General features: G+C 45.1%; 1 protein-coding gene across 1 annotated transcript in view; it reads left to right on the forward strand.

The window, feature by feature from the left end:
• The window catches only part of CD82 (CD82 molecule), a 27,977-nt gene extending 1,512 nt beyond the window's left edge, over positions 1 to 26,465 (forward strand). Inside the window, exons 2-8 of the mRNA XM_026091821.1 lie at positions 4,811 to 4,883; positions 8,247 to 8,371; positions 9,436 to 9,510; positions 15,796 to 15,903; positions 18,547 to 18,738; positions 19,029 to 19,112; positions 19,631 to 26,465. Of these exons, the coding sequence (XP_025947606.1) occupies positions 4,811 to 4,883; positions 8,247 to 8,371; positions 9,436 to 9,510; positions 15,796 to 15,903; positions 18,547 to 18,738; positions 19,029 to 19,112; positions 19,631 to 19,708 (735 nt within the window). The 3' untranslated portion in view covers positions 19,709 to 26,465. The remainder of the gene's footprint in view (positions 1 to 4,810; positions 4,884 to 8,246; positions 8,372 to 9,435; positions 9,511 to 15,795; positions 15,904 to 18,546; positions 18,739 to 19,028; positions 19,113 to 19,630) is intronic.
• The last annotated feature ends 895 nt before the right edge of the window (positions 26,466 to 27,360 follow it).

Here is a 27,360-nt window from a genome sequence, read left to right on the forward strand (position 1 = left end):
CCATCCAAGCCTAGGAAGCAGAGCTACTTATATAAGGCTGTGTTCTGAGTGACAGTCTTCCTCAAGCCCAGTACCTGGGCACTTTCTAGTCCACCTGTCTGCCTTTACCCCAGTTGTAGGTCCAAGTTAGTTTGTGAAGTGATGGGCTCAGATGGCTGATAGGATAGCCACAATCTGTATTTGAAGTAAGTACTGTCCTTTATTTTCTTTTTTAATGGAAGCTTGAACTTCACTGTATCTACTCACAACTGGTGTCAGAGGGGAAGCAGTAGGGAAAAGAGGTGGTGTTTTTAAACCAGCTCAGGCACAGGAACACTACCCAACCCCTGTATAGGGAAAGTTCTCTTCAGGAAGCCCAGCCCAATATAGGAGAGGAAAGGTATGAAAGTCAACAGCCTGAAATACTGTGGTGCCTTACAGCATTGCTGCTGTTGTCGCTGGATGCCTAAGTGGTGGCTGTGGCATGTCTATTCCACATCGCCCTTCTCTTTCCTTGCTGCTCAGCCAGGCATGGTCCTGGGCAGCCTCTGGGGATAGCTGAGGTGTCAGGAGGCAGAGTGCAACTGCTTTGTCAGGCTGATCCAGGTCTGGGCTGAAGAGCATTTTCCTGTATTCTGCAAGACTTTAGGAGGATGGTGGGCATCAAATCCCTCCATGGGTTCTTGGGGAGCCCCAGCCCCTCTGGTTGGGTTGCAAGTGATGGGAAATGGGTGTTCTCTGGGACACTTTCAGCTGTTCCCTGTCCTATGCAAAGCCTCTTCCAAACAAACTCCTCTGGTTTAGAAACCAGCCCTCTCCTTCTCAGTGGAAAGCTGAACTGATGTACTGAGTTGAGTCTGGAGAGTATAAGTTTAAGGCAGGATGGAAGGAGGTCTCTGACCGAAGGGAGAAGCTGCTTTAACAAGCTCTTTAGTAAGCCTGCTTTTCAGCACAGGCCCTGTCTTCCCTTTAAGCTTCTCTGTGGAGAGGAGATCTTTAAAGCTGTTGTGTTCTGGTGGGGAACTTGATGCTTCTTTAGAGTGAAGATTTGGAGCATGCTTCTGTCTCAACAGATGGCATGCTTTTTGCACATACCTGATGTTGAGAAAGGCAACATCCGTTGTTCTCCCACTAAAGCATGTAGTTGACATGAGACTTTTTCCTCTTATAATTGTTCAAGGTCTGGATGGAGATTCTTAAGCATAGAAAATGTGAGTGTTTCTAGATCAGCATTACTCTAATAGAGAAACTGCTTCTCTTTAGTTGCCATGAGCTCCCAGCAAAGACAGGTTCTGCATACCTCATACTGGTTTACTGGTAGACGTTGAGTTTTGTTATGGAGAGCACCTGACTGCAAGCCCAGGAAACTGTTCCTGTCCCTTCCCCTGACCTGCTAAAGCTTATGCTGCTGTGTCTAGGCTAAGGGCAGTCAGACCTGGCAATGAAAGTTGTATGCTGGACAGTTATTCCAGCTCACTTGTTTTCCACTGTCAACTTAAGGTGACTGTTTTTTTTTCCTGCACATCCGCACTGATTACATGAAATTCCAGTGCTTGCACAAATATGAATGCTAATACTGGTGATGGAGCTCTGTGTCTGTTCTGGACCCTGAAGTGAGCCTCTGTGATTGTATACTGTGCAAGCCAGCCCTCTCTGGTCTGAAGTGTGTTCTCCAATCTGGCTTGGAGGTGATGAATTAAACCTTTAGAGACACCAGTAGCTCTTTTGGAAGCTAGTCAGTCTTTGAAATAGCACCTCTCCACAGCTAGAGGACTGTAAGAAGATTCCTTGCTAGCTGAAGTAGTTCAGGGACTTGGTGGTGTTTTGCAGCCTCAGAACTTTATTTCAGGGAAAGGTTTGACCTGCTTTGATTAAAGGGAAGAAGGTTGTTTGGACTGCTTGCCTACTCGCTTTGAAGGATGCTAGAAATGTAAGCTTAGGGTATAAGCTCAGTTTGTCTAGTCAAGACTTAATGCGTCTCTTCATTCATGGGTAGCAAATGCGGGTCACAGTAGATGTTTCTCCTTAAAGGGAAAACAGTTCCCTCAAGTAAGTTCAGGAGCCTCTGGAAACTCTTCGTTTAGACTGGCTGCTTGTCCTACTTAAAACACTCCTGCAAATGGAGCAGAAGGCTACCTTAAACAAACCCTCAGGTTTAAGACCCCTTCTGTTGGCCTCTCTTTGCCAGGCTCAGATCCTGCCTTGCACAATCTGAGCATGAAGGAGGGTAGTGTTGGAAGAGGAGAGCCAGACACCCCCTGCTGCTGTTTCTGGGAAGGCAAGTTGGCTCCATCACTGAAGCAGCTTGTCTTGTGGTGATGGTGATAGTGGGACTTCTCTGGAGCTTGGGCTCATTTGGGCTTGAAGTTCAGTAACACCTTAATTCTGCAGTGACCCTGTTCACTGGGTTCTGCTGTAGGAAACTGTCTGACTGTCCCTTGCCTGCTGCCTTTGGCCCTGCGGTTGAGGGAACTGCATCCTTCTGGCTTAGGCTCTGAAGGGATCTTGCTGAAGTCTTGTCCCCTGGGGTGGGGAAGACATCCACATTTCACCTCAGTAATTTAAAGTACTGGAACAGATGAATTCAGTTCTATGGGAGGCGGACATAATTCCTTTACGGAGGATCTGAAGCCAAGCTAGTGGTAGAAACAGCCTTGTTATGCTAAGCAAACTCCTGTAGATGCCAAGAAGAGATATTATCCTGCTAGGAAATAACAAGAAATAGCAATAGTGTTAACAGGACTGTTTTCTTCTTGTGGTTTCTTTCCTCCCTGTCTTGCCCCTTTTACTATTTTCCTCAGCAGCTCCTGGCAAATGCATGAGTTGTGGATTGGGGCAAAGATCAGAGTGAAAACAGGCCTTGGATAATGCGGGTACCTCATAACAAATAACTTCCCAGGAACTCAGCTCAGCAGGATTTCTGTGTTTTGTCAGCAACAGCAAAACTTAGGTGACATTTCAGGGTCAGCGAGCCAAAAGAGATGTCACATACAGCCTGGTTTACATCTTTGTTCAAGACAAATATTAAGGCTATGGGTTAAATATGAGACTCTCCTAAACTGTAAATTCAGCAATTTCTGGGAATACCAAGTTCAAGAGGAGTTTTTTAGGACTTTCCAGCTGTTGTACGTTCCAGGAGTTTCTGGTTTGGTCAGCTGCTCCAGTGCAGCTGTGCTGTTGTGCAGCATGCAGTGCAGCAAGGGGCAATTCTTGTTGCTGCCATCTTGTCATTTTTCTGGGAGACAAGTTACATGCTTTCAGCAGCCAAGTCAGTCATCTTCATCCATCTTCAAGTACTGGGAACTTGCTTGGTGAGTTTCTAATCCTGTTCCCAGAGCTAACTGCATGTTATGCCTTATGCCAAGCCAGGAGAGCTTGCAAGCAACTTATTTCAGAGTGTTACTTTATCTTAGCTCTGAAAAGCTTCCTCATTTGAGGAGCTGAAGCATAGTATAAACTTTCAAAATGCAAAGATGATGCTTGTCCCCACAGTTCTGTTTGCCAGCTTGCTTCAGGTGATGGTTTGACATTTCCCTTTTCTCCCAAATATCTGAGCATCCGCTAATGAAGTACAGAACCGCCATTTCTCTTGACCCTTGTTGATTTATTTAGTACTTTTACTTTATCCTGTTCTGAAATCCTGCTGGTGTAAGAACTGTTGCCTGCAGCTCCTCTCCTTTGGAACCATCTCGCTTAGACTCTCCTTGTCCCTCCCCTGTTTCTTCAAAGTCTGTTTTAGATCTTTGCCCAGCAAGTGGTTTCCAGCCTTTGCCACTTCTAACTGGCTGAATGGCACAAGCTTCCACTTCTTATCAAACCTGAAGACTTGCAGGCTTCTCAGCAAAGCGACTTTGTTATAGTACTGTAGTGCTCTGATCCTCGTTTGGGAGCTGTGATCACCTATACACAAACACCTCACAGAGTAGTATAAAACACTGTGATATCCAGAAACTAAAATGAGGATGCCTTTTTCTCCCAGCTGTTGTTTTGAAGTGGGGAAGCTGCAGGTTTCTTGCTTTCTTGATTCTGTGTCTGGATTCATCTGAGTGCTCAGGAATATATTGCTCTGCTAATGCTTGCCCTAGATAGACTGTGGTGAGTGAGATGGGGACCATGACTGCTGTTTCATAACATTTGATTTTCTGTTGGTGGGAAGATAAGATGTGCTTGCTGGAGTGCTTGAAGGGCTGGGATATTCTGGGACACAAGCTGAAGTGCCTAGGCCTAACTTAGGAAGGGGCACACTGTGTAAAGCACTTCAAAGGAACCTGCATGCAAAGTGAATTTTCACATATATGGGTTGGAGCCATAACAATATAACAGTCTGACAAACCCTAGATTTCCTTCCTGGGAAGGTTCCAGCTGCCGGATACCTAATCCTCTGGCTGCTGGTTCCCAGCATGGTCCATATCATCAAGGTTTTATCTATTCAAAAGATCTTTTTAATCATGTGTATTAGATATTTGTCCTCCATCAGTTCTTCACAGAAGCTGAGTGCTGTTACCTTGTGCTTCTCTAGACAGCAAGGTTCTAGCAGCAGAGGATCTTCTCACCAGACTGTTTCAAACCATCCTCCTGTACAACATCATGTACTACTGAAATGCTGCATGAAGAACTGCCAAGCAGAACCTGGGGTTCCTGTGCAGTTGGCTGAGGCTGTCTGCCTGAAGTGATGCTAATCCTGTTTATTTTGGGAGGAGTACCATGGAGGAGATGGGTGGCAACAGCAAAAGAATGATTGTTTTTCCTCTGGAAGTATAGGGAATGGTTGTTGCCTCTTCTTACTTGTGTAAACTAATAAGCTAGCAATATATATTTTCTGCTTTTTCAGATCCTGGGTGCTGTGATCCTGGGTTTTGGAATATGGATTCTGGCTGACAAAACCAGTTTCATTGCAGTTCTACGTAAGACCATGTTTATTCATCTTCTCCCTCCTTCTGAACTGACTCTATTCTGGTGCTATGAATGTCCAGGAGGTAGTTTGGGGGTGACAGTGCTGTTGTGTGGGCTGTGTGACCTGGGCAGCAACCTGGTGTATAAGCAGGAACTCTAGCAAGAACAGGGTGAAAGGGAGAAACACTGGAAAAATAGGATTTCTCCCGGTCTCATGCATTGCAACACCAGGGTCACACTGAATGACACCATTGCCTCTTGACCCAACAATGCAGAATACTAGTCCTTTCTTATGTTTAAGATGAAATATTTCATCTTATTTTCATTGCATGCTGTGTGTTCCGCAACAGCTTCCTCATTACCATCCTGTCCTGAGGCCCCCAACACTTTAATGTAATTTTGATATGAGTCCCATAAGTACCCACTGTAATGACCTATTTCAATTCAACTATTTAAAATGCTAAAGGAAGAGGGACCCTGGTTTTACTGATACTTCGTGTACACTGGAAGTATGCAGTACACACTTGTTCCTGAGCAGTAGAGAATGCAAATCCAGATGGGGGAGGGAGGAGGTGTGGGGCTGTGAAGTCTTTAATATCCTGGCTTCTAAAATGCTTTGGATGGTGTACACTTCACAAGAGACTCTACCCTGAACATCAGAGGTGCTCTGCGTCACCACACATGTGATTGGTTAGCTTCCTTCCCTTTTGAGTCAGTCAAGAGAAGCAACCTGAGTCGTACCAGAGGGACTGCCTTTTGCAACAATGAAGAAAATGAGCTAGCTTAGCTGAGCCTAGCATCAATGTAAGCAGATTCTTACCAAATGAGTAGCTCAGCTCTTTCACAAGCTTTGCTTCCTTTGTGCCTTTCTCTAGAGGGGGTTTCAAACAGCTTTTTTGCTCAGCAAATCTGGTTACTCATTTCCACTATCTCCAGAATCACTGGCTTGGGCACCCTTTTCAGATACTGCAGGACAGTAGCATACATGCTTGCAGCCCCAACTTCTTTTGCCCAGGGAATGAGTAGTAATGGTATTCATAACCCTGTTCCCAACTACAGTGCTCCTGCAGGTGGTTTTATCTTCCCAGCCCTGCTGACCACTCTGGCCTGACTTTGGAAGATATTGGGTGGAGACAGCACCTTACTAATGCCAGAACACGCCAGACACTGTTGCTTGCTCTGTTTATTGAGCTGTGGCATCTGGTTTGCTACTGCAGTATTAGAAGGGTAAGAAGCACAGTAAGGGTTAGTGGTTAATAAAGTGGGGGCAGGAACAGAAATGTACTTCATGCAGCTAGCCAAAAAGGAGCTTACCAGGGCCTGGTTGTGTGCAGCACCACCTGCGGTCTGAGAACCTGTTTACTACCACTGGTCCTGCAGCTGTTCCCACAGGCTGATGGGTATTGCTGCCATTCATGGAGGCACTAAGTCCCTGATTTTGGCTCTGCTTCTTCCCATTTTACCCAGAATCTCTGCTAACTGAGCACTTGAGGCTTTAGCTTCCTTCCTGGAGATTTCCAGCCTCAGCTGTTTCTCCCTGCCCCCTCACTTCCTTTCCCATGCCTGCCCCTCTTTCCCTCTGCTTTAGTAACCCTGGTGTTGTGGGAAGGGAGCTCTGCACAGCAGGGCATTCCAGCCTGCTGCCAAAGGGGCCTGTTGTACTTGTTTGGCCGCCTGCCCAGCTCAGGAGAAAACATGGAGCAACAGCAAACAGAGTAGGAGTTTTCCTGCCAGCAGAGCCTTCTTTTGCAAGAAAAGATGTATTGCAGATGAGAAGCGCAAATGCAAATTCTGCTTCTACTGTGATTTCTTTGAAGGGCTTTGGAATTGGAAATACCTTTTTTTTTTTTTTTTTTTTTTTCTTCCCCTCTCCTAATGAGAAGCTGACTAAGCAACTGCTTTCTAGCATTACAGGTGCACTACAGCCTGGGCACTTAAACTGCTATCATAGCTGAGTAGATTTTAGGTGAGAGAATAATATAGCCTTGTGAAGGCCACTAAAATCAGAAGGCTACTCCTGTAAGGCTGCTGCTTCTTTAAATGCTATGCAACATCAGGGCCTAATAAGAGTCCCCGAGCTGGTGCGGAGGGAGGAGCAGGACTGTTCTAGTGTCCTGATTTCCGTGACGTAAGTCCAACCAGGGAGATTCTGGCCTGGAGATGAATCAAGGCTAAAGTGTCTGAGTTGACTGGCACAGCAAACAGTTCTAATTTTCTGATAATTGGTCTCTTTCCTCTGTTCAACACATCCTAGTGGGGAAAAAGTTTTGGAGCTGGTCAGTGACTTCTACCAGGTATCAGATATGGGGGGAAATGTGTGTGTGTGGGGGGGAAGAGTATTAGTCTAGATTCAATTACTCTCTATCTACATGCAGGTTTAAAAATATCTGATGGTTAATGAGGTTTCTGATTACTGTTTCTACACAAGAGTATCTCTTTGTGACTTCTATGCCATAATGCTTGCTCCTTCCAATCTTCTTCTGCAAGAAAGGCTCCTGTGACAAACCCAAATATAAAAGCTTTTTTCTTCTGTTGCTTGCAGTACCAAATGTTGAGGAAGAAGGACTGAGAGCACCACCATACATCAAAAATAATGCTACCTAAATGTGGTTGAAAAACTGAGAATGGGAGGACACAGTCATTCCACACAAGGGTAGGGGATAGCCAGGAGGATGTGTAGGAATAGCTAGATTTGGGTATGATCCCTGTTTTGATCCTGAAATAGTTTCTATTTGTAGGGGTCACATGCAGGCAACAGCCTGCGATGAGTGCCTGGCCACAAGTCATTTAACACCAGCTTGTCAAGTAACCTGTTGCGTAATCTACATTCAACACTAGCTGTAGCTGCTATGTAATGTTTCACTCCATTGGGTTTGCATATCCCACTCTTGACTGCAAGTGGATAAGTAAAAACAGAATGGTTGGAGCAAGAGCACATTAAAATGAAAAACCAAACCAAAAGGAGTTTTTAAGATTAAAAAAATAGCTTTGCTGAAGGTAGGAAAGGTAGTTAATGAAGAAAATATGTAGTAGTGATGGGGTAGTATATATTTATTTACTTTATTCTCACTCATACAAGTGCATTCATGAGGGGTTTTAAAATCCACTAAGCAGCTAACTTTCTGTCATATTTGGAGTGACCTGGGGTCTTCACGTCTCTGAGATGATGTAGACATGTAGGTTGCCTTTGAAGCCTTCCTCATCAGAAGATGACCAGAAGCAGCATTCTGTCCCCGCAGTTGATGTGCCTCTGTAGTCTCTCCATAGTTGACATCAGACCATTACGAGTGGATGTGTAGGCAGTTATCCAAATGGTGATGGCAAATGTAACTTTTGTCAGTGGCTAATTTTGTCCCCTTTTGTGGCCCCTACAGAGACCTCATCTCCCTCCCTGAAGACTGGTGCATACATCCTCATTGGTGTTGGGGCTGTCACCATGCTGATGGGATTCCTGGGCTGTCTTGGAGCAGTCAATGAAATCCGATGTCTCTTGGGTCTGGTGAGAGTATTCATGCTACCTTTAGATCCACTGTCTGATGCCTCTCCTGCAGAGTATTTATTGGGTTGTAGCTTGGGTCTCGGGACTCCTGGAGAGGGTACTTCTGCCAGGTCAGCTCAGATCCAGTACTTTATATCTATTTGCACCCCTTATTCTCCAACAGGCAACAAGCTGCATCAGTGGTTCCTAAAACATCACTGATGATGAGCTAGCAACATGACTCAGAGAAATGTGAGGATCTCAATGACAACATTTTTCCTGAAAACAGGAGGTAGAGGACTGCTGAACTGAAAAGAGATGTCCTAAGTGAACCTCTGTTCCCCCTAGTTCCCTCACACCTCTTCCCAGTTGGCATTGTGCTCTGTGTTGCAAGGACAAGTACTAAGAGCAGTGAGAAAGAGTGAGAAGAGTGACCAGCTTCCTGCTGTGCTGTTAAGTTCAGCTTTTGTGGAAAATGCAGTAGACAAGAGAGACTCTATTAGGAACATCCTGTATGTCAGGATCTCCCTCCAAATGATTCATCTATACCAGATTTTCTGACTGATGGATGAGTTGAAACTGTCTTTGTAAACCTCAGCCTGCTACTTGTCTTCTGCCTATTCAGAGTGCATGTATATATAGAATACCAGATACAGCCACATTATCTGTCCTGGCGTTAGGAACTTCTCAGTGTCCACTTGGGGTGGACAGACCCCCCCCACCACTGAGAGCAGAGTGGACTGGGAATGGAACTGGAGTGGGAAAGGAAGTCCCAGCTGGAATGACACGTGCAGATATTTCTCCCTCCTGAAGTCTTCCTGTTGTTGACCTGATGGGAGAGGCACTGAAGTGTATTGGCCAGGAAGCCTGGGAGGTTGGTTCTAGCTGCTGCTTGTACTTGTGAACAGTCCAGAACTTAAGCCTGTCACTGGGGAGAGCATTTTGTTAGCAGAGCTTGCCTGCAGGGGAAGATGTTGGCTAGTCCTTGTGACTTTTCCTGTCCATGAAATCTTACCAAAACTTATTACCTATGCACAGACCTTTCTAAAGGCTGATAGTGTTCATCTCTTCTGTTTTGTTTCTAGTACTTCACCTGCCTGCTGGTGATCCTCATAACTCAGGTGGCTGCTGGACTGATCATCTACTTCCAGAAAGAAACAGTGAGCGTTTCTAACTGTATATGTTTTCCTTGCCTGTTTTTTGTTTTGTTTTTATTGGGGGGGGGTGATGGGGGGGGAGGAGGAAATGCCTGGAAATTCTCTCTTCTAATCTGGGTTATGCCATTAGCAGGCATAACTGGATTCTTCCTTTTCTCTAGCTCAGCTACTTGCTGTAGTCTGCTTATCATGCATCTGCCAGGCCCAGTAATACTACTTTCTCAAAGGGTAGGAAGCTCTGTTTGCTATGCAGGCTTTATTTTTGGGTACTGGGAACAGTAAAAAAAATTCCTGAAAGGCTTTGAGCCATAGCTCCTCTCGATCCTGTTACAAACCACCATTTGGACATGTGGTAATGGTTATTACCATGGTGCCATCACTGCTGCCTTGGCAGGTTATCAGTCTCAGTATATTGCTTTTCTGACTGGCCTCCTTCCTTGTGTCATCTTGCTCCATGCTGTAGGACTGCTTCTCAACTTCCAGCCCTTTTGCAGTTGTATGTAAAACTCTCCATGGGAGAGCTGTCCAGCTTTCCCCCAGACCATAACCCAGTATCCAATGGTTTCTGTACTACAATTCGAGTTAAGAGCCAAGAGATTTAACAACTGAAGTGAATCTCTTTGTCAGGAATGCAGTTGCACAGTGTAGCTTGAAGAGAATAACTCCACACTGCAACTCTGCACTGCAACATCCAGTCCTGGCTATAGGTTCCCTGGCCAGGGCAGTGCCCTGTCAGGCCTCTAACTGCTCAGAGGCTAAACTGGGAGTCACATGCACACAGTGGAAACAAATTATAACTGTGGTGTCCCTATTGGCTTCTGTCCTGGTACACGGGTTGCTGGTACCAGTTGCTGGTAATCCTGTCTTTGCCACGTAACTGTCTGTCCACGCCACTGCAATGTGCTGTGCTTTCTTCTCCTAAGATGGCCTTCCTGCTAGGTGCTTACAGAAAGCAGATGGTTGAGAAGTTATGGATGGGGCCTGCTGGTAGAGTTTGTGGTGGGAGGGGAAGTGCCTGTCCCTGGTCTAGCTAATATGAGCTTTGTACAGGTGGCTGTGGTGATTGTGAGCAGCTGTTGGCTGGATTCCTTGCCAAATGTGGTGTGAACATAGCTTGCTTTCTGTGCTGCCTGAAGCTGGAAGAGAAGCTGAAATGTTGGTTAGCTGGTGTGTAAAGTTACAGCTTCAAACAAGCTGCTGATTCTCAGCAAACAGATCTGACTAATGCAAAGGAAGAGGTGTGGGAAGGGTATTTCCCTGCAGTGGGGAAATATGACTTTTTGGACCATGAAGTTCTGCACCTACCTCCTTTTTTTTTAATTTTATTTTTTTTAAAGCTTTGGCTCTTCCTTTGGACTTCAGTCAGGCTAGGGAGGGGATGAAATAGCTGGGGATTATTTTGCACAGCTCTTAGAGCTGGTGGGGCTCTGTCATGTCAGTGCCTCTGTGCTAAGTTCATCACCCCTCCAAACCCAGCAGAAGGGGCAGGGGAGTGCTAGGCTTCCTAACTGAAACTTCAGATGCTCCTGTTCAATCCTGAGTGAACAAAATCTATGGAAGAGCCTTTCTGGAGCCTTTCTGCTTCAGGAATCCTGGAGTACCTGCCCAGAAGACTAAGAAATATTGTTTCAAGAAGGTCTTGGCCGAAACCTCCTATGCACTGTTTTGTGGCTGCGCTTCAGTGATGCTGTGAATGTTGCTCTGCTTCACTTGATGCACGTCATCCCAGGGAAGTTCAGAATACAGTGAAGCAGACTGAAAACTGAAAACCAGTCCCTAGATGTTCATTGTGTTCTCCATGATTATTTCTTCTTTCTGACTTCAGGAACTTGGCTAGAAGTAAAAAAAGGAATAATAGGAGTGGATCCTCTTGGATCCAGAGTGTAGCACAGGTGATACTCACTCCTCCACTTGTTGTTATTGAAATCTTTATTCCGTACTGCAGGAGGTAGACAGGCTCACTTGCATTTGTTCCTGTCCAGCCTCCTCTTGATTGGTAACCACTGAACAAATTCACTTGTTAGCCTGTATCCCTGGCCTTTTCAGGGCTGAAGTTTTTGCTGGAATACCTGTTTACAATCAGTGTCAAAATCTCTTTCCACCCTTAACCCATGGAAGTGTGCTGAAATAGCATTAGCATAACTGCAAAAGGCTGAGTCCCTTGACAGAAAGGCTGCTGTTTTGCCTTCCTGATGGGCACTGCTAGAGGAATGCCCCATCAGATTGGAATTGCCCAGTACTGCCAGGAGGATGATGGTGTAACATCCATTTTGTACGTCTCTTATCTACTGAAACTTGTGGTGGGGTGAGGGGTTTTGTGAGGAAGAAAAAACAATATTGTCACGAATTTGGCAAATGGCATTCTGCTTTGCAAGCTGAGTGCTGCTACTCGACTACTTCTCCTTGGATCACAAGATTGTAAACATGTGAGAGTCCCAGTAATGTGTCTCTGGCCTAGTTCACGCGGTTCTCTAAAGCTTGGCTCTAAATGCCTTGAGCAAAAGGAGAGCAGTGGTCTTTTGGGAATTGCCCTACTTGCTATCTATTGTTTGCAGCAAACAGGACTGTGGGATTGTGTGCAGCCACTTGCCTTGGGCTGTGGAGTATGTGTTGGTTGAGGATCCGAAGTGACTGGGGTATGAGGGCCCCCTCCCATTGAGTCTATTTTCATGTGCAGGCTAGATGCTAGTAAATGTGAGGGGACTGATCTAGCTTGAGTCCCAGACAGAGGGACAGGCTGGATGATCCACAGTGTCTGACTGTGGAAGAAGTCCCCATGATTCATTCTGTGACCAAGACTGGAATCAAAGACCTACACTCTGGCCTCTGGTCTTCAGCGTTCCCCCCAGCTCCCTTCTTCCGTAAACCCATGTGAAAGGGAGCCTGACAATCCTGCTGCTTTCTGGCAATCACCTGTAGCCTTGGTCTAGGCTTTGAATTCCCATGCTGTGGGGTGGGGAGCAGGGGATCGTACCTTCTGACCCTGGGATGCTTCGTGCTCTAAAGCAGCAGGAGCCCTGAAAGCAAGGGTAGCAGTTTCTTGGAGCCATCATGCTCCACACAATGCTGAATCCTGACAGGCCTTTAATGGGAGAAGACAGGAAGGATATTGAAAGCCTGCCTAAGTGTCCGATATGCCTTTCCAGCTTGTTGCTCTTTCAGTGACAAATGCAGAAGGCTGAGTGTTCAGCTGCAGGTGCTTGTGTTTTCCCATTGGGTGGTTCTGCCAGTTAAATCTGTGAACAAGCTGCCTTTGCGTCTGCTCTCCAGACCTGTACTATTGTTTGTGTATTAAAACCCTTTTCTCCAGTTACTTTCTGAAAGCCTAAAAATATCTGACTTTCTTTTATTAACTTAACATATCTTAATTCTAGAACTGGATCTGTTTGTAAGACTTCTTTCCTTTATTCTTACGCAAGGAGAATAGGCAGAGCAGAGGTATAGCTCCTCTAAGGGAGCTCTGACTGGGGGTGTCTGGTTCAGGTGCTGTCTCTGCTTGTGATGCAGCTCTGTGAAGAGCATTTCTGCTGGGGATTCTCACAGAAGTGACCCTTGGCTCTGTGTGGGCTAATAGCTGACAGGTCAGATGGGCCCAGGGTAAGAAAACAAACCCAGTTCTCCTCACCTCCCATCATACATGCAGAGCAGTGGTGTGTGGGAGGGGTGAGGATGAGCACTTGGAGGTTCAGTAACTTATAAGGCTTATGGCAGCAGCTGAGGCCAATCTTATTAGTGAGAACCAGGTCAAGTTGCCTTGATTTGAAGGGAAGGAAAAGGGGAAGCTAAGTAATTAAAGGGGGAAAAGTTAGACATCATGAGAGGAAGGACTGTGTGGCTCCCATCTGTCTGGCCTGACCTAGCTGATTGCAGTGAGCTGAGCTGCAGTTTCCCTAGGAAGAAGAGTTGCTGGTGTTCATTGCAAATGAGCTATGGCCTGAAACATCTAACAGTAGACACTGCTTACTGCTGCTAGGTGTCCCTGGGTTTACCAAGGTCAGTTTGCATTGTTTAACAAGAAAGAAAAGGAAAAACCTTTCCACTGCTCTGAAATATGCTGTAGCATCACTGACACAAGGATAACATGCAGGGGTGAGAGCATCCCAGTGCTCAGGACTGATGTGACTCTATGCTGTCCCTCAAGCACTCCAATGACAAGTCTCTGACCTCCTGTGATTGGGATCTGTCCTTCACAATGGCAGCTATCCACAAGTCCAGGCTGGCCAAGCAGAACTTCAGATGGAGGTGGGAGGAAGAGGGTCAAGAAGCCTGCTGGGGTGGTAGCTTTCACCTCTCACCAAACTGAGAAATGGTGTAAATTCTCTGCCTAAGGAGTTGGGGTGAGGGGGTGGGACTTAATGATAGGCCTAAACTTCATGATAAGACTGTTAGTGAGCAGTTGAGACAAATGCAGTACTTGCTGCCTCAGTATAGAAGCAACAGTTGTAAGAGTTCGGGGAGAGGCAGGTCAATGCCTTATGAAAAAGGGAAGTTTCCAACAGCTGTATATCAGAAAACCCAGTCGCCTACAAGAGTAGGCAGTGACTCATACCTTCCCAGAGTGGCAGAGAGGGGCCTCAGCTGTGCTGGAAGATTAACCTCAAGGGTTGAGATTCTGGATCAGAATCTCACTTGCACTGCGAGGTTAGAGATATGTTGCCTATGAGTGTGTATGCCACTGTTGTTCTTCAGCTTGTGTTGATCCTCCCCCTCTCTCTCCTGGGGCAGGCAGCAATTATTCAGTCTATGATAAACATGCCCAGTTCCCTGTTTTCACACTGCTTCCCCTTTGCTCATCAGGTTAGTAGCCTTTCTCTGTGGCTGGGCACAGACTTGCTGGGTGCATTGGCTGTTGCATTATATAGCAGAGCTGTGCATTTCCTCCTGTTTTGCCTTCCCTTCAAGACTGAGGCCCTATGTATCCCCTCAGCTGTATTTGTTACTTATTTCAGGTAGCTTTTTAAAATTTGAGTAACCAAAGCTGCATGTAGTATTTTAGAAGAGGTCTACTTTGTGCATTGTACCATTTTTTTTTTACTATTTTTCAGTCTCTCCTGCATCAATGGATGCCTGTGTGTTTTGGTTTGGTTTTGTTTTGTTTTCCCCTCTGACTCTGTGTCACTGGAGCCTAATAGGAGATTTTTGGTTTTGGTGGCCAGCGAGCATGCCAAGTTTCTTTTCTGTGGTATCTGGTTGATCTCCATGCTTTATAACACTTACTGGCCCATGACTTCACAAATTTGACTTCCTGATAGTGAAATTTATTTTCCTTTCTATTTTGGTTTTAGGGGTTGCATGATCGCTCTGTCTGATGTTTGAACTCTGTGCATGAAGTATGCTTCCCACCAACACTCTAAATATATTGCTGTAGTCACTAAGGGGAGGAATTTGTTCCAAGCCTCATCTTTTGAGGAACTTGAGTAGCAGTCTCCCTTCCACTCAGTAAGCTTGAGAAGAAACTGATTGATGGAGGAAATAGGGACCTAGAATTAACTCACCTTCTCTAGAATAACTGCCTTCTCACACAGCAGCAGACCACATGCATCACTGAAATCTAGGCTGGATTTGTTGGGTTTAGGTCTGCCTAGAAAAAAAAATTTCTCAGCAAATGCCATCTGGTCACTGTAGAGGGATTTTATCTTGGTAAACCCATTCTGTATTTCACGTGTTGATTATATTTATTGCTTGTTCTTAAAAACATAGACAAGACTGCAGAGCAAGCCATCTCAATGTCAGTCTGGGGGATTTGTCACTGCCTGTGTTGCTTTTTTCTTTAAGCATAGCTTGTGGGCCTCTTAAATATTTATTTTTCCATCATTTTAGTAATACTTTTATTTGTCTTTTTGCTGCAACTTTAAAAGAGCTGCTAGTGTTCTGGGACTATGATGGTCTGAGCCCTTCTTACTGCCTGCTTCAGGCCCTTTGGAAGAGGACTAAGAAGATACTGTCCTTTCCTCTGTGTTTTTTGTTGCAGTGTTGTCATCTCTGTCTGCAGTCTGTCTCTTTTCTCTAGCCTCACTCACCAGAACTGCCATCATGGAGATTATAGTGTTGAAGGTGTTTGCTTTGCTCTAGCCTTATTCACTGGAGCTATAGCAAAGCAAAGTCTTTTAATGCTAAAATCTCCCTGACCATGGTACATCTGTGTTTTTCCCCACCTTTAGGGAGATGGCCCCACTACAGGTCTAGCACACCTGGTAGGGCTGTCTTCTGCCCTAGATGCCAAAGAAGAGGCTACAAGGAATTGACCAATCTAACTCTCTTCCCTTTTTTTTTTTTTTCCTTTACCAGTTGAAAGAAGAGTTGTCCCGCATAGTTGGAAGGCTGATTGAAACTTATGACCCTTTGAACGAGGAAGAGAAGAACTTACAGGATGCATGGGACTACGTGCAGAGACAGGTGAGCCACTGGGCAGGGCCAGCAAGAGGCAGATGATGCTGTTTTGCAAGTGTAGCAAGTGGCTGTTAAAATTAGGCTGAGGATAGGGAACAGGTGTTGCAAGAGGCCTGGTAACATTTCTCAATCTTCTCCCTTTTCTTTTCAGTTCTAAACTGTGCTGTTGACCATGTCCTTCACCTCCTGAAGATTCCCTCTTAGCTTTGATTGTCATATGGTCTATCCTTGTGGTTCTCAGTGCTGGACAGGAGCCATCTCCTTCTGTAGCACTTGACTTGTGTGTAAGTGTGGGAGCCTTGTTGTTGATATGCACCTCTCAGATGTCTTTGACTCACATCTTTAGCATAGGAGATTGCTGGATAACACTATAGCACACAGAAAAAAATATTGTGGGCCATGTAAAATTAAGTGGCTGTCTGTTTATCCAAGTTGAGAGGTTTTTCCAGCTTTGCCATTACAGTCACAAGTGTCTATAATCCAACATATTGTGCTCTGCAATTTGGCTGATCTAAAGAGCTGTCCGTGAGGTTTGGTGCCTGTCTACCAGAAAACTGTTTTGCTTACTAGTGCTAGGTAAGACCTTGAACCATTCCTATATGCTGGCTGGTAAGACTAACTAGTATTGGCTGCCTCACCCAGTGTGTGTGGCCTGTTACATGGCACCTCAACCATTCTGCTCTTTCCTTTATCTGCAGGGTCTTCAAAATGTCTTAGTCTGCATGAAAGCCACAGTGCAGGCTATTTTTGTAGCAAGTAAAGTCCCTAGCTCATTGCCAGGCAAGCCAGCTGCACTGGCTGCCTTGTTTCTTGGTGCATGTTGCTGGTTTACTGTGACAGCTCCTCTGCAAGTGCCAGTGTTCTTGGGAGCCATCCAACTGCCCATGGGTTCTGCTTTCGCATCAGGGTCAGTGCTTGAGCAACTAGGTCGGTACTAAGGCATGCTGGAGTCATGATAGCTATTTACTGCCAAACCTCAAGCACGAGCGCTGGCTCTCTACTGTGGTTAAATACACGCCCAGCATGAGGCTGACATGTAGTAAGTACAAGGAATAGAGGTTTCTTCTGTCTGTTCTTGTGTCTCCGCAACACTGACCTGTGGTATTTCTCCTCTTTGGAGTGAGAATGATTTATTCATGTCTTATCACTGTATTTGCAGCTCCTCACTAATGGACTCAAGGCTGAGTCCACTGTGGAGAGAGAATTCTGCTTTAGTCCCCCTTTTATATAGGAGCAGAATAAAAAAGTTTTGCAGAGGTGGAGAAGTCGAGTGTTAGGAATCTAGTTCATCTCATACGCTAGAGTTTGCATTTGCCTCAGGCAGGAGGGGGGAATTGTTCTGTAGAATTCATAGAGTTAAAAGTCCTAACCTCCATGAGATAGAGGTAGTTCCTTGTGGAGGTTCTTAAATGCTGAATTTTCAACACTTCTTCAGAAACCAAATGCTAATCCCAGTGTGGGTGTTCAGCTGTTCATGCCTCCACTCTGATGTACATTAGGTCAGATTGAAACATTACATTTTCCTTCTGAGAAGAGAGGGTTTTCCCTAGACTTACACCTCAAGTCCAACAGCCTCCCTGTTCTGTGCCACCATGGAAGCACTGGGATTCACGCTTGCAGCGAAGTTCCCAGATCTTAGTCTTTGCTGGACCTCCTGATGTGTTTTCCCCTCCAATGTCTGCAGTTTTATCACGTGGGGGTGTAGGAATGTAAATGTCTCTTTGAATGGAAAACTTTCCTCATCCCATTTTCCAGCCAGTCCCTGGCTGCAGTGAGGCAGGCGCAGACTTGTTCTTGCTTGCTGGGGCTTGGCAGCATGTCAACGCCATCATGCGGTGGCTGGCTGCTGGTGTGCTGCTTGGGTTCAAAGCTAAGTTAAATGGTACTTTGCAGTCAGGAACTTCTGACTTTCAGGTTTCTACTTTGCATCTGCTCAGTGTGCGCTACTCGAAGAAGAACAAACCCTCAGCATTTAAACCTATGGAAATGGCATGTCTAATGGAAGGTTAGGTAGTAGTCCTCTATGACATCTTTGAAATGTTAATATGTTAATCTCTTGCCTGCATGGCTTCTCCTTTGCCAAATCAATCTGTTGACAATGAACCAGAGGGACTGCAAAGTCTTAAATGTATCATACAGGACACTGCCCTCCTCCAGCTGACTCATCAGCAACATCTATTTTGCAGTATTACCTCTATTCAGCATTGTCACCTTGAAGTTAGATGAGGTTTTCTAGTTTTAGTCTACAAAACCTATAGTCAAAATCACATTTTGTAGAACTGATGTCAAGCTCTGTGGCCTTACTGAAGTCTGAGTATCTAGGCTTTCTCTGTGGCTTCTGCATCCTGCATTATCATGGTATGCTATGCTCAAAGTCTGTTAGAAGTGGCCCTCTAACTCTTGTCTTGCTAGCAGAGTGATCCTTTGGTAGGAAATAATGTCCCTTTCTTTGGGACTGCTCTGTGCATAGGTTATTGACTGGTAAGTAGGATTACAGTTTGATGCAACTTTTTCATGCAAACTGTATGTCCCAACTGTTGTTACTGCATGGAGAGGTCCTGTGCACCTCTGCTCCGCTCATTTGTTTTCACCTGCAGTATGTTACCAGTGCAGAGTGTAAGACCACAATGCTCTATCTCTGTTTATTAGATTGCCTGCTGTGGCTGGGTTGGAGCAGAGGACTGGGAAGACAATGCAATTCTCATCAACAGAAGCATGACCGCATATCCCTGCTCCTGCTCCAATAGTTCCGAGGACTCCGTGGCAGATAGCGGTTTCTGTAATCTAGATATCCCTTTAAACAGCACTGCAGCAGTTGCTGACTGGCCTGTTCATCAGCAGGTGAGTGAAGCTCAGTCTTGTGAAGCTTCCACTGAAATCGCATTGTCCTTGCTCCTCTGGGAATTATTTTAGAGCACTTTTTCACCTCAGTTTTGCTTGAAGTGCCCATGGAAGTTGGGGCAATGGGGAACAGCTGAGGGATCCTGCCCTTCTCTGCTGTTGCTGTGAAACTTGGTATAGCATGCAACTGGAATAATCTCTACATGCAAAAGAGGAGATATGTTATGGATCTTTAGTCTTGAGATGCTTAGGTTTCTGCTTCTTCCCCCGTGACCGTGTTTTCTCCCTAGGGATGCATGGATGGTGTCCAGAAGTGGTTGAAGGACAACCTTGGTATCATTCTTGGGGTCTGCACAGGTGTTGCTGTTATAGAGGTAAGTGACTCCTTGCCATGTGATCCTATCTTCCCATGCAAACTCTTTTAAAGGCAAAGCTATATTTTTCATAGCAGTAGACATCTGGTTTAAGGCAGTGCAATTGTAGCTCTTGGTTGTGTCTACCTGGAGCTTTGAGTTCCTCCTTTTATTGGTGGAATTAAAGTTGGTCAGAGCCCTGTCTGCTCGTGGTTCCTGCTGGTGTGTCTAGTACTTGGGAATTCACCGCATGCATAACCAGGAAGAATGAGACAAGCTGCATCCCACTAGTGGGATCCCACTTGTTGCCTTGTAAAGCCCATAACACAGATTCCAGATGAAGGCACATTTTTCTGCAGCAAAATATTTTTGGCATCCTGGCTATTGGATTTCCCTTGTATTGGGGTCCAACTTTGCCCACCTGAGTGGTGTCATTAAAAGGAGACCACTGCATTCTGCTCCTCTGTACCACCCTTTCCTCACACCTCCTTATCTTTCTGGTTGATGACTGACTTCCCATTCTTCATTACTTATTGCAGCTGCTGGGGATGATACTGTCCATTGCACTCTGCAAGAACATACACAGTGAAGACTACACCAAAGTGCCCAAGTCTTGAGTCTGCTGACCCCAGAGCTACGGCACCCCAGAGGAAGGAGCAAACAGAACATTCCTGCCTCATATCCAGACTGTCCAACCGTTGACCATTATTCCTGTGACATTCCATTTCTGATACCACTCTGCTAAGAACTGTTAGAGCTGCAATATGGCCTGATCTTCTGGCGATAGGGCCCTTGGGCCATTTGTATCCTGCCGCTGGTTTATTTCTACTTCAAGAAACAGAACTTTAACTCTCTTGTATCACATGAGACTGATTAATCTGAGGGGACAATGCTTTTGCTGCCTGCTCCATGTTATATAATCCTATTCATATCTCCATTCTTCTACAATTCACCAGGCCTAGCATAGAATAATTCTCTTCCTCCCTCCCATTTCCTCTCCCCCATCTCCCCCTCCTCCCAGAAAGAAAAATCATCTTTTTGTCCTATGAACCAGGATTCCTATTGAGATTCCAGTGCTTTCATAACTTCAGCTACTTCACTGACTTGTGGTGATAACTAGTCATGCTTTATAGGCATTCTCTTCCCTTGCAGTTAACCCTACGATGCATCTTTTAGCCTATACTCATCTGAAACATTGAGCACTACTCTCGTACTCACTTCTCCTGCTTCTGGAGTCAGCCAAGCCTTGCCTTCAGCAGAGCTCTTCCTGTGTCGTGTGATGAGAAGCCACCAGGAAGGAGTCAGGCCTTCCTATTCCAAGTGTGGCCTGACAGATTGTGGTGGTGTTGTTCAGCTGCTCTTGGAATGGGTCCCATGAGTTCTGGAGTTGACACGTTTCTCCCATTTGCCTTTCTTTGCTTTCCTCTCACCCTAGCACTGCTTTGCTTGCTCCTGTCAGCTTGGAGGCACATCGATGATTGCTGCATAGTGTGGGCTCAGCCCCAGGCTGGCTCTGCTGGTTGCATTCTTGGGTTGCCAACTTTTGTAGAGGTTATGATTAATTTGATTCTCCCCCTGCTCCCATTACGAACATAAGATTTGTTAGTTGTGGCTTTTAATTATGAATATGGAGGGATAGCTGACTGGATTGCAGACTCTGTATCTTGGAGTTGTCTCTGCTACCAGTGCCCAGGTTTGAGCTATGTAGTTTGGATATAAGGATAACTTGCTTTTAGTTGTAAAGTCTGCTGCCTCCACTGTGGTCTGGAGCTGTGGCTGTTGGTTGCTGCATCCTGAGTTCTGTCTTGTGTGAAAGCACTGCAGCAGATAAATAGCTGGTTTCTGCACTGGTGCAGGCAGGGTAGTTTCTCTATTTAATGGCTGGGCTGTTGGCTCCATTCAGCCAATGGCCAGAAGCAAGGACTGATCTAGAGCACAAGAAAGTAAGAAATGCAGGTGAAAAACTTCCCCAGTTTCTTTGATAAAGGAGCTGGGTGCAAATCCTCAGTTAGTCTTAGAGGTGACTTGGGCAGAGTAGATATCCTGCAATTGCATATGCATGTCTTTACTCTGACAGCGGAAAGTGATGTGGGAGAGAAGTGGATGGTTCTTGTCTGAGACCTGAACTTGAATACAAGGTACTTGGTGAGGGAGCCTTTGCCTTTTCCTTACAGGTGTGGTCTGAAGACTGTCAGAGTCCTGTCTCTTGTCAGGGGTGGGGTTGGTAGGAATAGCCCTAGTAGCAGTTTAAAGGGTTGGCTCCACTATCTTCTTTGTTTTCCTTCTGACAAGAAAGAAGTGGTGAAGGCCCGTTTTAGGGGATCGGGGTCTCAGCAGTGAGGCCCTGCTCTGTCCTCATCTCTGGATATAGTGATGACTGGGGAGAGTGGATATAACTGGGCAACTGACTTCATGGAGGTCTGATAAGGCTTTGCCGTTTTGAGACCCCTGTCCCCTCCCACACAGATCCTTCCAAGCTGACCTTTGCTATAGCAGAAGGCACCCTTAGCAGTAAAGCTTGCTAGCTTTTGTAGTTCAAAGTCTATTCCATAATGTGTTCTTATTTGTAAGGTTCATGTTCAGTTACAGATGCCAATGCTGAGCAGCAAGTAAAAAGGAACCTGTGCTGCGTTTCCTTCTTTTGTTTTTGTCTGTTTTTAGCAACATCTTCCCACTGGAAGAAATGCATGTACAGATCTAAAAGCCTAGAGGATGAATATTTCTGTAATAAAGACTTTGCTTAAAAAAAAAACAAAAACAAAAAACAAAAACAACCCCCCCCCCCAGACTTGTGCATTACATTGGTTTTCCCCTGCTTCCTCTCTACCCCTTCTGCTTTACATGCAAACCACTGACACCTTGTTTATTCAAGGTAGCAAATGATCTGTCAGAAAGCAGGAAATATATGCCAGTATGCTCTGAGATCTTAAAATGCAATTTTGAGGCCTGCTTCTGAGATTAATGTGAACTATGAAGTTATCACCCATCAAAGGCAGGTGACAATTTTACTAGGCTATATCTAGTATAAAATTTGCCTTGTTTTATGAAGGTGAGCTTTCTTAGGTGAGCTAAATGATAGTTCGTTTGAATTACCTGCCATCTCCCAAGCTGAACAAACTCCATGTTTGAAGACATCACTTCAAATTCTGTACAGTCTGTGTTGTATGAAGTCATAAGCCTCTGGGACTAACTCTGTGACCAAAAAAAGCTTGCTACTGTGCCTACAGCACATGATCTCTCCCTCCTCCTTTTAGCTAGCTTTATTTTTTGCCCTCCTTTCCCACCTTCAGCAGTGTTCTCCAGGCTTCTGTTAGAAAAGATTTCTTTGCCCCTGTCCTGCCACTGAGGAGGAAGAAGTTTGAGGCAGCTGTTTTTGTAGGTAATACCACCATAGACTGGGCTTGAGTGTTTGGAAAGTTCTTGAGAAATAGATAGAGCAACTGTATAAATCATCTTCCTCCCTTAGCTAAGCAGAGTTAAGAAGCAGCTGTGAGCTGGCTCTCAAAACTTCAGATCCTGCTGCACTGTGGTGAGTTGCTGGCTACATGCACACATTTAAAATGGCTGTTCTTAGACCTGCATTTCCTCTCAAGCAGTAGTGGAGTCTGAAGTCATTGGTTTGGCAGGGAATCGTAAACATGGCATAAGTCCTAATATGTGGTCAAAGAAGCAGTGTGAACTTTACAGCTACCAACAAACACTACTGGAAACTGGCATAAAGTCAAGACTTCAGTTGCCTTGACTTGTGGAGCAGGGAGCAGAAGGTGCTTGAATGCATCTTGGAGAACTTGGGATCACAGGGGGTGCAATGACCTGCAAGTAAAACTTGTTTCTTTAGGCCATGCTGGACTGTGCTTGAGGAAAGCTTGATTCAGACTTGTATGGGATCTCCCCTCTTTTTGGCGGATTTCCCAGAGCCCTGCTCTAGTCAGGTGGCAACACTGTCCCAGGGATCCATAACTTAGAGTACTATGCTTAAGGCAAAAATACTGAACCTGAACAGATGGCTTCTGGGTGGGGAAGGATGCTGCTGTTTCTCCTGAAGTCTCTCTGGAGTTGGAAGGAGAAATTGGGGAAGAATAGGACTACTGCTTGTCCCCAGTTCAGTTCCCAACTGTCCGAGCTATATGGCAACAACTTCTGTTTCGCCACTGGAGGGAGTTGTTCACCAAGAAAGCTCAGACCTGGTGCTGCAATATCATCTGCTTTGACTGGTCCCTGGGGGAAGAGATGATGACACTGATGGCTTCCTTCTGCTAGTAGTTACTCCTGGCAGCAGGGTAGCTAAAATAACTTGTAATTACAAATGTATTCTCCTTGTAAACAATTTGTGCTGCCTGCTTGGTATTTTAGGGACAAATTTCCCACCCCACCATCCCTTGGAGCAGCATGCAGTTGGATATTTTGTTGCATGTTCTTTTAGTACTGTATATGGGTTGTGCTTCCTCCTTGGGTTACTGCCCTAAGTATCTCTGGAACTTGAAGACAGGATGAGGAGCTCTTCCTCCTGCTTCTTTCCTTGTCCCCATCCCTTTCTCTCTATTCCCAATCCCTTTGGGAAGTACGTTGGGGGAAGGGGGGAAAACACTTGCAAAAAAGTTTGCTTACAAACCTGTTCTGAAAAATGACTCCAAGAGGCTGGAACTTCAGAGAGCAAGAAGCTCGATGCTGCTCCCATGGTGTGTATGTATCTTGGGCCAAACTTCCAGCTCATCTCCTGAAGTGAACTTTTGCTGCTGGAACTAGAAATCAGAGTAACACATGGACTTTGTGTCTTGGGAGCTGCAGTGCTTCTCCAGCAAAACCCATAATGCAGGTGTCTGCAGTAGCTTAGCACATGGGATCACATTGTACATAACCAATAAGCTGACATATAGCCATCTCAGTTCCATAATTAGTATAGTATCAGCATAGTTGTAATCCCCCTGTGGCCTCAAGTAAGGTCCTTGGTAATGAAATGGTGACATTCTTCATTCTGCATGATCACAAGGGACCAGAAGCTGCTATAATTCTCCCCATGGGACTTTTTCCTTCTGGAATGGGAAGAGGACTTGCATTACTTAGAGTTGATATGGGTAAGCCTATGGGTTACAAGGCATCATGTTATCTATGATGGTTTCTGCATGGCCCATACCCAAATGTAACGTGGCTGCTGCCCTTTTTAGCTCTCCCACATGTGGTGGTATGGCTAATCCCTATATGCTTGGCTCAGAAATTGAGGATGAGTTTGATAGGCTTCAAAAGAGGTCCACATTCCAGCTGCTGAAGGACGGACTGCAAGCAGTGGTGTCAGACTCTGTGACTTAGTCAGGGAAGGTGAGTAACAACAGCCACTGGGCCCTTTGAAAAGCCTGAGGACCGTGGAATTCCTACAAATGCATTTTCGCAATCAGTTTCTATCACTCAATGCCATAAATGGAGAACACCTTCAGTTATTCATGGTCTGGCTCTAACCCATTAGCCTCTGAGACTCTTGGCTCTAGCCCTGGCCTTTTGTTACACAGAAAAAACATCAGTTAGCAGCCAGGATTTCTGAATGAGATTTTAAGCCAGGTTGACACTAAAAACTTGTTGGTGTACTATCTGCTAACATGGAAGTCTTCAAATAGTTGTAAGCTGGCAAAAGATCCTTAGCCAAAGGATGACTGAAACAAAGCTATGCTATTAGTAAACTGTTGCTAGCTAAGCTTGTAAGTGTGTTTTAGCCATTATAAACCATCTCTAGCAGGTGTGTGCAGGCACAACACATGCAAATTCTTGCCTTGTGCCAAACATGGGAAGCTAACTTCTCTTAAGTAGACTTTATAATGCTAGCCATCGATTGCTGCTTCTCACATGTATAAGTTCTCTGGTTTCTCCCTTCTAAGCTCCCAATAATATAACTGTTTGGGATGTGTGTGTGCTGTTTGGTTTTTGCGGAGAGGGACTAGGGGAATATTGGATACTCTGTGTCTGGAAAAAAGGTACTCTCAGTTCTCCGGGCAAAAATACTACCACTACTTAAAATAGGGATTTCAGAAAAGGATAATGCTCAAAGTAGTATGTGAGTGCTCTAAGAGGCATAGAATCTGAGAGGGAAAAATTCTCCTTACCTCCTGAAGATGGTATTTGTACACACTTCAATGAAATTTATGTCTTGGTGTCCTCCTTCCTTTGCTTCTTTTGCTAACCAGCAGCATCATGAGGTGGCTTACTTGTCCCCAACAAGCCAGAGCTAAGTAGAAAATCAAGGAACCTACTTACGGAAGTACAACAGGTCCCACCTTTCTGGGAAACTGGAAGGCATTTCTCTTCCCTCATGTGGGCTCCAGCTGATAGTGACTCCCATTCCTTCATAGTGTTGCTTTGAGCAATAGCAGCCAGATTAGGGACTATTTTCTTACGCCCATGTGAGGCTATCATACTGCTGTTCTAGACCTGAGCCAGATCTAGAACTGCCACAGGACTCCACACCCTCACTGTGTGACCATAGTTGCAGACCCTGTCTGACAACTTGTACTGATTCCTGCCAGTGCTGCCTGCTGTATATAGCCCTAAGCCTTCTCCATGTTGTCTCTTCTTGTCCAAGCAATTCCCCTGGAAGTTCTTGGTCTGTAGTTCTTCCTGAATGTGGCTGCCCTGGCACCATGTAACTAACCTTAATGGTTCTGATAGCCCAATGCTCATTCTTCTAATCTCTTCCAGCACTAAGCACTAACTTTCTTGTTTTTGTCCTGCCTGGAGTTACAGACTGGGCATATGGAAGTTTTTTGGAGACAGCAAGAATCCCAGAGCATATGATCATATGAATTGCTTACCCAGCATGCTTCCTGGGTATTTTCTACATAGCACTTCTGGAAACTATTTAGGATTTACTTGAATGGAAATGTGAGGTCCCATCAAAACCATATTATAGTACAGGCTTATGCTTTGGGCACTGAACTTGAAAAATGATGTCAGAATAGTATAACTCATGCAGTGATGTCTGCAGACAGCCTGGAATAATAGCCCAGAAGAGAGACCTTTAATTTTGGCAGAGGCTGTTCCATGACGCTCTTAAGTATTTGAAGAGAAGCTGTCCTATTAATACCATGTTGTAAATGACTCTGGTTAGCACTGGTTGGGAATTCTTTTGGCAAAACAGTTTTTTTCCCTGGAAGCTGTAGGTTCATTTAGAACAAAGCACTTTTTGTTCACTGGCACTAACCAGAGTGCCAGTACTGTTCTCTTTTGACACCTCTGTTCAAATACAGAAGTATAAAGCTCTGTGGAGTGCCTTGAGCTAGCAAAGTAGTCATCTGAAATGCCTTTCTTAAAGAAAAGTCTCTTGATGTTTCTCTGTTTCAATAAAATATAAGTTGGGGCTCAGGAGTGCCCCAGTGCTCTGGCTGCAGACATGGCTGTAACTTCTATTCCAGTGCATGCACAGCGTCAGATGTGTGACTGAGTTCGCACTGCTGCCCAGCAAAAAGCTAGTGTGCCTCTTCAAATGCCATGAGGTCAGGGAGAGACCAGTGGAGGTGCCATGAAATGCTGCAAGCGCTAAAAGTATATGTGTTCAAAGAGGGATTAGACAAGATTTTGAGAAAAAAATCTATCAAGGGCTATTAAATGCACAGAGGCAGATGCAACCTCTGCTTGAGGAAATCCTTCAGCCATGGTTTGCTGGAAGCTGGGAAGGTCTGTCAAGGGAAGCATCAGTCTGTGCATGCCCTGTTTTTCTGTTGTTGTTATTCCTCCCCTTGACATCTACTATTAAGGACTGTCCATGTTCTTTCCTGCTGTAGCTGAGGCTGACACTCTGGCCAGACTGTATTTTAAAACATCTCAGCATCCTGTGAAAAACTTCAGCCCCAGAAATCTTGTCTGATAATTCATCTCTGGGAAAGCAATAACACATGAAATTCTGGAAACGGAGTGTGGAGGGGGCATGGTGCAGTGCTCAGGTCTGTATTAAGAATTTTAACAATAGTATTTCTTCTTGAATTTAAATTGAAGAGGTTTATTGTGGACTGACTTTCAGGAGTGCTTTGAACATATTCTGTCTAAAAATAAAGCATCTGATTATTTTTTAAAATGTATACTGTATATCTGATGCATGAAGCTTCCAAGAAAGCTGTGTTAAGATTTAAAAACACAGAAAATAGCTGAGAAATCCCCATCTGAAATGAAATCCCCACCTGAAATGAAATCAATCCCACATGAGGCAAACCCAGCTGTGTGTGTTGAACCATGACACTGTTTATCTGAATGTCACATGTTATCCCTACTGCAAATGTTTAATTAGATG

This window comes from Apteryx rowi, unplaced genomic scaffold (genome assembly GCF_003343035.1).
Source record: "Apteryx rowi isolate R43461 unplaced genomic scaffold, aptRow1 scaffold_122, whole genome shotgun sequence".
Lineage (NCBI taxonomy): Eukaryota > Metazoa > Chordata > Aves > Apterygiformes > Apterygidae > Apteryx > Apteryx rowi.